At 39.6% G+C, this 13,374-nt stretch overlaps 1 protein-coding gene and 1 pseudogene across 1 annotated transcript in view; both read right to left on the bottom strand.

Moving 5' to 3' along the window:
- Positions 1 to 2,255: 2,255 nt before the first annotated feature.
- On the bottom strand, positions 2,256 to 4,723 carry LOC109377650 (zinc finger protein 665-like; annotated as a pseudogene).
- Positions 2,256 to 13,374, bottom strand: part of LOC109377653 (zinc finger protein 665-like) — a 21,697-nt gene continuing 10,578 nt past the window's right edge. The window contains exon 2 of the mRNA XM_019634071.1: positions 2,256 to 7,078. Coding sequence (XP_019489616.1) covers positions 4,731 to 7,078 — 2,348 coding nt within the window. The 3' untranslated portion in view covers positions 2,256 to 4,730. The remainder of the gene's footprint in view (positions 7,079 to 13,374) is intronic.

Genomic DNA, 13,374 nt, shown 5'->3' with positions numbered 1-13,374 from the left:
CTGGCCGCTCACGCTGGCTGCTGGCTACACACGATAGCCCATGGCAACCCACTGCAGCAAGGGCTGCAGCCTACGCCTTCGCCGGCGACTCACAGCAGCCCAGCTCCAGATTGAGCTGTTGTTCAGCATCTTAGCTGTAGAGGGCAGTGTCACTGACCCTCATATGTGGGATCTGAACTGGGGCCCTCTGGCGTCCCAAGCCAGCTCTTAGCCAACGCGCCACTCAGTCAGCCCTAAGGTAACCCATTTTAAAATGACAAAAGATACTCCTAAAATTAAGTAGAGATGTTGAGTAGTTGAAGGATAGAAATAATTTGCCTTGCTAGTGTAGCACCATGGTTGTTTGTCTTTGCAGCCAGACATTATGGATTCAAACGCTGATTCAGCTGCTTGCTGGGATGTGATTGAATGAGTCTTTGAAATATATGTATTATTGTGCAATGGGAACAAATTCTAGGTGGAGGACATTGGGTATCATGGTAAAAGTAGAACAAACCTCACTTTCCTTGCCAGACCCTCTGGCTCTGAATAGGAATACCTGTCATTGGGCAATGGCAGAATGGCCTCCAGGCATTTAGCAATGGATACTGTTTCCCTGTCACAAGTTGGAATCTTGGGAACTTTCTCATTCATCATTATATTTTCAGTTACTTTTCTTAGTGCTTATTGACCTCCACACACTTGATTTTCAAGCACCTGACCGCAGCCAACTCCCACATGAAAAGACTTCAGTTCACCTTGTGCCATTCCAGTAATTTCCTTGAACTAAAGACCTAAAGGAACTTCTTCATATTTTTGTGGAGCACCTACTTTGTACCTGTCATCGTGCGTGCATTTTCATGTCACAAATTTCAATACAACCCACTGATTTATGTATCACCTGGTATACACCAGGGAAAAATGGAAATGGAATGTATAACCTGGTCACAATGTGTGGAAGGAAACAATGTGAAGAAAATTATATTAAAAAAGTTTTACTACAGTTCAAAATAAACCATGTAACATATTGCCTACCACCATAATTTCAAATGGATATTTTAATATCTTTTGGAAAATTGCTTTTCTAGTAAAATTGCTCAATATCTTATTTAATAAACACTTCCAAGCATTAATTTTCTTTAAACTAGGGTAAAAATATCCTAGGCAATGTATAGCAATAGTATTCTACAAGCATTTGCAACAATCATGACCTACAATGGAACCCATAGGTGCACAGGAAGGAATGTAATAAATTATTACCATGAAAACTGTGGTCTTTCCCAACCAAGAAATCAGGAGTTTTAAGAGGAAACATGTATGAGTAGTCTTTTATTAAAGATGTTTGACTTCTGATCTTTTTTTTTTTTTTAAGATTTTTTTTTTTATTGGGGAATTGGGGGGATGGGAAGAGTGCTGGAGAATTGGGGAAAGGGGAACAGACAAGTTGCCGTCGTTTTGTTCTTCAATCTAGTTGTGGAGGATGTTGTGTCACTGGCCCCCATATGTGGGATCCGAACCGGGGCCCTCTGGCATCCCAAGCGAGTTCTTAACCATCGCGCCACTCGGCCGGCCCTGACTTCTGATCTTTTAAGTCTCACTACAACTTCTCCCTATTCTGCCCATCTGGGCTAGCCAGAGTGCTCCTTCCTTTGATACTAGCTGGACGTTCATAAGTGGGTACCCTCACCCCAATCCCACCTGTAAGTGCCTAAACACACCAGATCAGTCACCATGCACCATTCTCTCAAGCCAGTTTTTCACCAGCAGGAAGTCTACTCTGCTCTCCCTACAAAGCTTTCTTATGTAACTAGTAATCTAGTAACACTAAATTGTTCACCTAATTTACTTCACTGAGTGCTCTTATCCTTATTTTTGAAATTTTCTTTGATTTCCTAGTTTTTTCATATGCTTACTATATTTCTATTTTTCACTTCATGTAAAACAAGGCACATGCCATGGGTTTTATTTGGGCACAAAAAAGGACAAAGAAATATAATCATGTGGTGTATATTCATGAATGGGGGCAGGTTTTAGGAAGTCAAGAGACTGAAATTGCAAAGCTATGGTTATTTTTATTACAGTCTCAGAAATGTCCTGTGGCAGTGTGGATAGATAAGTGCAAATTGCAAGTATATAACCCCAAAATTGTATGTTCTTTGATTTCATCATGGAAGTAAATTGTTATAGATTCCTTCAACCTTGAGAGCCTTGTTAATGTTATGAAGTACCCTACAGAGGTGTGATAAAACTGAGTTGGTAGAAAGGATTCATTCAGGTTTATGAAAAAAATGATTACATTTTATTAAAACACGAGACTTGCAATACATTCTGAATAAAACAGTGGCAAAAATAATGCCAACAGTTAAATGTGAATCATACACATGCACATACTATTCTGGCTCTTTTGATTAAAACTCCCTTGTCAGATAACTGCTCCCTCTTAATTTCCAAAAATAAAACTAATTTTCCAGTAATGTTTGATATACAACAGCTATTGCCATTCAATGGAGAAAGTCACCACCATTTCTTCTGTATTATTTCTACCCCATAATTGCTCCCTCATAACCTATCCCTCTCCTCCCATGAAAAACTCAGTCCCTTAATGTCCGGGCCTGCTGTTTCATGGTCAGTTGGTAGGGTATTCTTTTCTATAACCTACAATGGTTTGTCTAGAGAAGGGCACTCAGAACAATAACCATGACTTATACCATAGCTTTACATTATTCTCTGCCTTCCCTAGTGCTAATTCATATAATGAATTTGATCATTAGGGTTGTTTATCCAGGGAACATGGATATGAATGAACAATACTTAATGAAGTTGGCCCTTTATCCATATAGATTCCATCCCAAAGACCATCGTGAAAAGCCTGAAAAGATCAGATCAACAGCCCTCAAACTGCAGGTTAAATGTCATAAATAGTAATGGAGTCTTTTCAAGAAAACTCAAATAACTTATAAACACTAAAAATAGTGGGCTATTTGTTCACATCCTTGTCCCCGTGATATACAGCATATCAGGAGTTTTAACATAGTTTCACTTATAATTATTCTGCAGTATGTAATATCTCAGCGAACTAGAAACTTACTTAGTTATACCAAGTATGGATTCTTGAAGGGGTGGTCGGTTGTGAGAATTGGTTAAAATTTTAACTACATTCATTACATTTGTAAGGATTCTTCCCAGTATCCTGAATTCTTGGGTGAACCCCAAAGACAGTTTCTTAATAGTAGTTCAATGTTGAGTATATTTGTATAGTTTCTGTCCTGTATGAACTGTCATTATTCCAAAGGAATAGACATTTGATGAAAAGCCTATGACATTACATTTGTAAGGTTGCTGTCCAGTATAAATCCTTTGATATCCCACTAGTTTGATCTATGGGTAAAAGCTTTAGCATGCAAGTTACTTTTATGTGATTTCTCTCAAAGATGTATATTCTGATGTCTAGTGAATTGTGAGGCTTGGATAAAGACTCTGCCATATAAATTTACATAATTTCTCTTTATATGGAGTCTCTGTTGTTGCACAAAACCTGAACTCAAGGTAATGGCTTTGCCACTCATTGCATTTGTAAGGTATCACTCCAATAGGTTCACTCAACCTTTGATCTTTGGGTAAAAACCTTGACACACACATCATGTTTGTGTGATTTCTCCCAGGAATGTATATTCTTGTATCTAGTGAAGACAGAGCACTAATTTAAAACGTTTTCATACTCATTGTTCTTTAAATATGAACTACTGGGTTGTCGGAAAAGTCATGACATTTTGCAATGAAAAACTTAGAAAAAATACGTCAGGACTTTTCCAACAGCCCAATATTTGGTGAACACTTGAGTTTAAGACAATACCTAAAAGCCTTACCACATGTGAAACATCTGTAAGTTCTCTTGCCAGTACAGAGTATCTGATGATTGGTGAGATGCAAGCCCAGAGTAAAGGCTTTGCCACACTCAGGGCATTTGTAAGGTTTCTCTCCAGAATGAATTCTTTGGTGAAACCTGAGGTCTGACCATTTTCTAAAGGCCTTGCCACATTCAATATATGTGTATGGCTTTCCTCCAGTATCTATTTTCTCATGAAGCTAAGATGTGAACACCTGCTAAAAGTCTTGCCATATTCATTACCCTGTAAGGTCTCTTGCCAGTATGGACTACTGATGTTAACTTAGGCCTGAATGCACACTGAAGGATATATCACCCTCATTACACTTGTAAGGTTTCCCTCTAGTATGAATTTTCCAGTTATTAACAAGGTGTGAGTTTTGACTAAAGACTTTGCCACATTCATTACATTACATCTCCAGTATAAGAGATTTGCAAGGTGTGAATCTTGACTAAACACCTTGGCACATACATTTATATGGCTTTTCTCCAGTATGGATCATCTGATGTGTAGTGAGGTGTGAGCCCTGAGTAAAGGCTTTGCCACACTCATTACATTGGAAAGATATCACTCCAACATGTTTCCGAACAGTTGATACATGGGTAAATATCCTTTCACATACATTAATTTGTACATTTACTCTACAGGATGTATATTCTTATATCTAGTAAGAGTACTAATTTAAATTTTGTCATATTTACTGCATTCGTAAGTATGAACTATTTGGTGAACCCTGAGTTTAAGGCAATACCTAAAAGCTTTGGCACATCCAGTATATTTGTAAGGTCTCTCGCCAGTATGGAGTAGCTGATGGTAAGTTAGGCTTGAACGCACACTAAAGGTTTTGCCACACTCATTGCATTTTTAAGGTTTCTCTCTATTATGGATTACCTGGTGGTAGGTTAGGCTCCAACGCACGCTGAAGGCTTTGCCACACTCGTTACATTTGTAAGGTTTCTCTCCAGTGTGGATTATCTGATGTCTTCTCAGGTGTGAAGAGTGACTAAAGGCCTTGCCACACTCATTACATTTGTAAGGTTTTTCACCAGTGTGAGTGCTCCAATGACGTTTAAGGTGTGATTTTCTCTGGAAAACCTTACCGCACTCATTGCATTGGTACGGTCTCTCTCCAGTGTGGATTATCTGATGTCTACTTAGGCTTGAACGCACACTAAAGGCTTTGCCACACACATTACATTTGTAAGGTTTCTCTCTAGTATGGATTCGCAGATGTCTTGCAAGGTGTGAAGAGTGACTGAAGTCCTTGCCACACAAATTACATTTGTAAGGTCTCTCTCCAGTGTGGAATGTCTGATGTCTACTTAGGCTTGAACGCACAATAAAGGCTTTGCCACACACATTACATTTGTAAGGTTTTTCACCAGTATGGATTCTCTGATGGCATGTAAGGTTTGATTTCTCACTAAAGACCTTGCCACACACATTACATTTGTAAGGTTTTTCACCAGTATGAGTGCTCCAATGACGTGCAAGGTTTGATTTGTAACTAAAAACACTGCCACACTCATTACATTTGTAAGGTTTCTCTCCACTGTGGATTACCTGATGTCTAGCTAGGATTGAACGCACACTAAAAGCTTTGCCACACTCATTACATTTGTGAGGCTTATCTCCAGTATGTAATCTCCGATGACATGAAAGGTTTGATTTTTCACTAAAGACCCTGCCACAGTCATTACACTTGTAAGGTTTTTCACCAGTATGAATTCTCTGGTGACTTGCAAGGTATGATTTTCTCTGGAAAACCTTACCACACTCGTTACACTGGTAAGGTTTCTCTCCAGTGTGGATTATCTGATGTCTTACAAGGTGTGAAGAGTGACTAAAGGCCTTGCCACACTCAGTACATTTGTAAGGTTTTTCACCAGTGTGAATGCTCCAATGACGTTTAAGGTGTGCTTTTCTCTGGAAAACCTTACCACACTCATTACACTGGTAAGGTTTCTCTCCAGTGTGGATTACCTGATGTCTACTTAGGCTTGAACGCACACTAAAAGCTTTGCCACACACATTACATTTGTATTGTTTGTCTCCTGTATGCATTCTCTGATGACCGGCAAGGTGTGATATGTTACTGAAAACCTTTCCACACTCAATATATTTATAAGGTGTTTCTCTGCTATGCATTAGTTGATGTCTATTTAGGCTTGAACCCATACTGAAGGCTCTGCCACACTCATTACATTTGTAAGGTTTCTCTCCTGTATGTATTCTCTGATGACTTGTAAGGTGTGATTTTTCACTAAAGTCCTTGCCACAGTCAATACATTTGTAAGGTTTTACACCGGTATGAATATTTTGGTGACTTGCAAGGTATGATTTCCTATAGAAAACCTTGCCACACTCATTACACTTGTAAGGTTTCACTCCAGTGTGGATTATCTTATGTCTACTTAGGCTTGAAAGCGCACTAAAAGCTTTGCCACACACATTACATTTGTATCGCTTCTCTCCAGTATGTAATCTCTGATGGCATGCAAGGTTTGATTTTCCACTAAAGACCTTGCCACACTCATTACATTTGTAAGGTCTCTCTCCACTATGAACTACTTGATGTGTACTGAGGTGTGAGGCCCGAGTAAACGTTTTGCCACACTCATTACATTTGTATGGTCTCTCTCCAGTATGGATTACCTGGTGGTAAATTAGTCTTGAACGTATACTAAAGGCTTTTCCACACTCATTACATTTGTAAGGTTTTATCCTGCATGCTTTCTGGCCTTTTGTCAGTATTGAAGGATGACTAAAATCATTCCCATGTATATTAGAAACGTTGGCTTGGACACTAGGAGGAACTGTTTGAAGTGCAGAAACTGAGGACATATTGAAGACAGAGTTCTCAACTAGATTACATCCATAAATGTTCCCTTCAGTTTGAAATATTTGCAGTTCATCCTGAAAGCTTAACCTCGGCCTATTTTCCATACACTTGTTTCCTGCATCCCTTCTACCATGTTGATCTTTTCTATTAGTGAGATGTTTTTCATGGGTTATATGCATTCCTTTGTAATTTCTTTCATCATCACTCCACTGACACTCAAAGTCATACATATTTTCCTGGATTTCGCTGAAGTAAAAGTCTTTGATTATGTGGCTTTCAGGTCTTCCAAACATCCCTGTTTGGAATACTTCTTCTGTATTACTGGTTGTTGCTGGTTGTAATTTCTTGATCACGTGTGGAAGACAGAGATCTACAAGATATAAAGAGCCATAGATATCCTATTAACTACAGTTTCTAAATAAATGTTTCATGTAAAAAACTAGTATTATACCAAAAGTAAAATTATAGTGAACACAGTTATAAAACTCCCAACCACAATACTCAAATTTTCAGAAACACTAAAAAAATAGGATTCTTTACTAAGGAAATAGTAGTCATGTGCAATTCAGATTAATCTTAGGGTAGCCTAGTTTCAAATACCCTATAATAAAAACAAGTTGTGCAGGGCCAGCCCAGTGGCTCAGTTGGTTAAGAGCGCGAGCTCTGAGCAACAGGGTTGCCGGTTTGATTCCCACATGGGCCAGTGAGCTGCGCCCGAGCTGAGCTGCCGCTGAGCTGGTGACAGCACGTGCTCTTAGCAGCAAGGTTGCCGGTTTGACACCCGTATGGGATGGTGGGCTGCGCCCCCCACAACTAAGATTGAACACGGCACCTTGGACTGAATAGCCACAAGCTGCCAGATGGTTCAGTGTGCAACAAGGTTGCCGGTTCGACTCCCACATGGAATGGTGGACTATGTCCCCCCCACCCCCCACACACACGCACACATACTAGATTGAAAGCGGTGACTGGACTTGGAGCTGAGCTGCACCCTCCACAACTAATTTTGAAGGACAACAACTTGACTTGGAGCTGATGGGTTCTGGAAAAACAATGTTCCCCTTCCCCAATTCCCCAACACTGTTCCCCTCCCTAATTCCCCAATAAAAATCTTAAAAAAAGAAAAGAAAAGCTATGGGTTGTCAAAAAAGTCATGACGCATTTTTGCAACGAAAAACATAGGAAAAAATACATCATGACTTTTCCAACAACCTGATAGTAAAAATGTAAAGTAAAATTTTACTCAACATTTAAGAAGAATTAATGCTAATCTTACTCAAATGCTTCTCAAAAAATTGAACTGGAGGGAATACTTCCAAACTCATCTAATGAGGCCAGAACTTCCCTAATAGCAAAGCCAAACACAGATAATACAAGAAAATTACAGACCAATATCTCCCAAGAATACTGATGCAAAAATCATCAATAACATAATAAAACCAATTTCACTAGCACATTAGAAGAATTATACACCATAACCAACAAAGCTATATTCTTGAAATGCAAGATGAGTCAACATACGAAAATCATTTTAATGTATAATACTGCATGGTAACAGAATAAATGAAGAAATAAAACCAAATGATCATGTCAATTGATGCAGAAAAAGCATTTGACAAAATTTAACAGCCTTTCATGATTAAAAACACTCAGTAAACTAGGAATAGAAAAAAGTACTATCTCAACATCATAAAGGACATATATAAAAAGTCCACAGCTAACGTCATACTCACTGGTAAAAGACTGAAAGTTTTTCCTTTAAGATCAGGAACAATACTAGGATGCCTATGCTCACTATTTCTATAAAACATAGAACTAGAGGTCCTAGCCAGAACAAATAGGCAAGAGAAAGAAATAAAATGTCTCCAAATAGAAAAAGGAGAAGCAAAATTATCTGCTCACCTAAATATGATCTAATATATAGAAAACCCTAAAGATTATGCAACAACAACAACAACAAAAAACACCTGCTGGAACAAATGAAATGAATTCAGAAGATCTACAAGTTATAAAATCAACATTCAAAAATCAATTATATTTCTATATATGAACAATCAGAAAGGAAAATGCTAAAACAATTCTATTTATAATAGCATAAACACAAAAAATCCATAACCTTGAGCCAAGGAGGGAAAGATTTGTATATTGAAAACTAAAAACACGGCTGAAAAAAATTAGAGAAGACACAAATAAATGTAAAGGCATCCCAATTTCATGGATTAGAAGACAATATTGCCAAAATGTCAATACTACCCAAAGCAATCAACAGATTAAAGGTAATCCCTAGCAAAATCCGAACAACATTTTTAGAAGAAATACATAAGCCCATGATAAGATTCATGAGGAATCTCAACAGACTCTGGATAGGAAAAACAAGCTTCAAAAGGAAAAAGTTTAAGGTCTCATGCTTCTTTATTTCCAAAGTTATTACAAACCTAAAAACTAATCAAAACAATGTGGCACTGGCAGAAAGACAAAGACCAGTGGAACAGAAATAGAGGCATCAGAAATAAAGTCATGTATATATGGTCAAATAATATTCCACCAGGATATCAACACCACTCAAGGACGGAAGGGCAGGCTATTCATATTCAACCAAAGATGTTGAGAAAACTGAGTCTCAACATACAAAAGACTATATTGGGACCAATACCTCACACCATATACAAAAATTAACTAAAAATGAAACAAACCCCTCAACATAGGACCTAAAACTATAAAACTGCTAGAAGAAAAAATAGGAGAAAAGCTTAAATTGGATTCAGCAATAATTTATCAAATAACAGCAAAAGCATAGGCAACAAAGTAAAAACAGAAATTGAACTACATCAAAATTACAAACTATTGTGCATCAAAGGACACATTCAATCGAGTGAAAAGACAATCTATGAAATGGGAGAAAATATTTGGAAATCATATATCTGATAATAGGTTAATATTGTGAATATATAAAGAAGTCTAAAAGGGTCTGATCACAGGGCCGGCCGAGTGGCGCGATGGTTAAGAACTGGCTTGGGATGCCAGAGGGCCCCGGTTCGGATCCCACATATGAGGGCCAGTGACACTGCCCTCTACAGCTAAGATGCTGAACAACAGCTCAACCTGGAGCTGGGCTGCCGTGAGTTGCTGGCGACGGCATAGGCTGCAGTCCCTGTGGCAGTGGGTTGCCATGGGCTACCGTATGTAGCCAGCAGCCAGCGTGAGCGGCCAGCAGCCGCAGTGAGTGGCCGTCCAGAAGCCGGCGACTGATCTGCCTCGCCCGGGAAGAGCGCAGTGATGGTGCCAACTTGGGCCAGTGAAGCAGCGTCCTCCACAACTAGATTGAAGAACAAAAAAAAACGACAGCAACTTGTCTGTTCCCCTTCCCCTAATTCCCCAGCACTGTTCCCATCCCCCCAATTACCCAATAAAAATCTTTAAAAAAAAATAAATAAAAGGGTCTGATCACAATTCCACCATGGGGGATAGGAGTGTTCCCCACATCAACAAGCAATCCTCCAACACCAGCAAATCAATTCTAACACTATTTACCTGGACATAGTGTAAGATCCCACAGATTGAATAAGGGTTCAGTCCTAGAACACCGCCCCCCCATTCAGATGCTAATCAGGACTCCAGGTTGTCACCTGGGCTTCTGACAGACCAGCTATAGATCAGAGGTTTCAACCACCCTTTCCTTGGGTTATATTTATTTGCTAGAGCAGCTGACAGAACTGAGAGAAACATTTTACTTACTAGATTACTGATTTACTATGAAAGAATATAAGTTCAAGAAGAGCTAGATGAAGAAATGCATGGGGCAAAGTGTGGGGAAAGGGCAAGGAGCTTCCATGCTCTTCCTAGCACACCACTCTCCCGTCTCCACATGTTCACTAACCTGGAAGCGCTCAGAAGCCTCTCCTTTCGTGTTTTCATGGAAGTTTCATTAAGGAGGCGTGGCTGATTAAATCACTGGCCACTGATGATTTAGCTCAATCTCTAGCCCCTCCCCTCCAAAGAGGTCAGGAGGTGGGACTGTAAGTTCAGATTCCCTTATCATATGGTTGGCTGCACTGATAACTAGTCTTCCTATCACTGGGGATTTCCAAAAGTCACCTCATTAACATAAACAGTTGTGACTGAAGTATTACTCTGCCATAAAAAAGAATGAAACCTTACCATTCGTAACAACACGGATGGACCTAGAGAGTTTTATGCTAAGTGAAATAAGTCAGACTGAGAAAGACAAATACTACATGATCTCACTTATATGTGGAATCTAAAGGATAGAAAAAATAAACAAAACAGAAATAGACTCATAGATACAAGGAACAAACTGATGGTTGCTAGATGGGAGAGGATTTGGGGGATAGGTGAGAAAGATGAAGGATTAGAAGTACAAATTGGTAGTCACAAAATAGTCATGGGGATGTGAAATACAGTATGAGGGATAAAGACTATGTAGGGTGTCAGATGGGTACTGGACTTATCTGTCTCTGTTGAAGCTGCAGCACCAGAGGAGGGTGACAGGACAAATGTTACATGTTAAAGGGCAGAATAAGATGGGGAGAAGAAAATTTCCTTTGAGAGTTCACAAGAAACAAACACCTGAAACTAATATAAAATAATATTGTATGTCAACTGTAATACACACACACATTCTGAGAGGGCCAAAAAAAATGTATACACATTTTAGAAAGGAAAAAACTATTAAAATTGTAATACTCAATATATAGTCACTTTTGACTTCTGCAATTACAAGAGGTGCTTAAAGTGGTTACCATCAGCATCCAGACACTTCTGATTACGGAGAACTACTGCTACACAGATAACACCTTTTAAAATGTGTATACATTTTTTGGTGCTCTCTCTCTCTGTGTGTGTGTGTGTGTGTGTGTGTGTGTGTGTGTGTGTATGCATGCCACGGGATGTAAAGTACAGCACAAGGAATACAGTCAATGTTACTGTAATTACTATGTTTGATGTCAGAGAGGTAGTAGACTTGGTGAGTTATCGCTTTCTGAGGGGTATAAATGCCTAACTATTATGTTGTTTTGTACACCTGAAGCTAATTTCTAAAAATCTAAATAAATAAATAGTATTTATTCATGTAGAATGCACAATGGCACACGCCGGGGATAAAAAATATGGCATGAACAATAATTTAGTCAACAGCCTGTGATAGGAGGGTGCAAACATGGACAGTGTTCTCCCTAGGAGAAATTTCTATGCTATTTATTATCGCTCAAAGGAGGTTAGCATGTATATGTGATCAGCAGTGTCACGGTGCTCTGGAGAGATGCTTTTTGACACTCCTTAAAACCAGAAAGAAAACTGAAAACACTTATCAGACTCTCACTGAAACCTTCTATCTCGGTATCGTGGGACATGCTGACCACTGCACTGAGCAGCTTCAAGTGAAGCTTCTGTATGTAGCAGGATAGCAATTAGCTGAAGATTTCTGCATCAGCAAGTAAACCCACTCCATACAGGAGTCCACCAGAAGTTGTCCATCACCTAATGAAGGATTATCACAGCAAGAAATAGGATAAAAGTTCAGATCCTAGGACTGTGTACTTCAAAAGCAAGTTTCAGAGGCAAATCATGGAAACTTAAGAGAATATGAACTCTGGAAGTCTACATTCCCATAAAAAGTAGAGTGGTGCCGAGAGAAAAAATAGAAGGCATGGGGTCAGATCTTGTAGGACACCTTGAGATGGGACTATGTGCTGTACCCAAAGACTCCAAGCTAAGAGCCTGAAAGACTGATACATGCTTCCCATGTAGGACTGGGGATCAAAGACAGGATCTCTCTGTCCATAGTCTTTACAGATTTCCTAAGTAACAGTTACAGAAGATCCAACGCACCTCCCTGTTACACATACCCCCGCAGTGTGTGCAAAATCAGACAGAAAATGGCTGAGGGATCTGAACAGGCAGACAGGGCTGGAGACAGCTCCATGAAGTTTCTGGGGTGCCAGGCGAAATGGAAGAACAGTCAGTGTTTTCCTATCTCCTGGTTAGGTCTTCCAACTACAGCAAACTGGGACAGGACTGGGATAGGTCTAGGACTACAAAGGCCTCAGCTCTCATTTATATGAACTAAGAACTGAGCATCCAATGGAATTCAGGGCAGAAGGAGACCAAAGAGGAAAGAGAACCCTTTTAAACAGCCCGCCCCATGCTCCTCAAAGTCAAGGAACTACATAGGTCACAGGGGCTAGATAACAGTGTTGGGATCATGATAAAGATTTTTGCCTCTGTCTCTATTGAAGCTGCAGCACCTCAAGCTACAGCACCATTGGAGGGTGACAGGATAAATGTTACATGTTGAAGGACAGAATGATAAGATGGGGAGAAGATGATTTCCTTTGAGAGTTCACAAGAAACAAACACCTGTTTTCCCTTAGAACTCTCCCACTTTGGGAGTTTCTCAAACTCTATGAATGGTGTGGCTTCCTCTCTCCCTTTCTGAGCTCTTACCTCTGTTCACACATTTGATATGAGGTGTGATAAAAAAATACAGTGAATGTTTAAATTAAAAAACATTTACTACAGGGCCGGCCGAGTGGCACGATGGTTAAGAACTGGCTTGGGACACCAGAAGGCCCCGGTTCGGATCCCACATATGAGGGCCAGTGACACTGCCCTCTACAGCTAAGATGCTGAACAACAGCTCAACCTGGA

This window comes from Hipposideros armiger, unplaced genomic scaffold (genome assembly GCF_001890085.2).
Source record: "Hipposideros armiger isolate ML-2016 unplaced genomic scaffold, ASM189008v1 scaffold_1488, whole genome shotgun sequence".
Lineage (NCBI taxonomy): Eukaryota > Metazoa > Chordata > Mammalia > Chiroptera > Hipposideridae > Hipposideros > Hipposideros armiger.
This window is presented reverse-complemented; position numbering and strand designations above follow the sequence as displayed.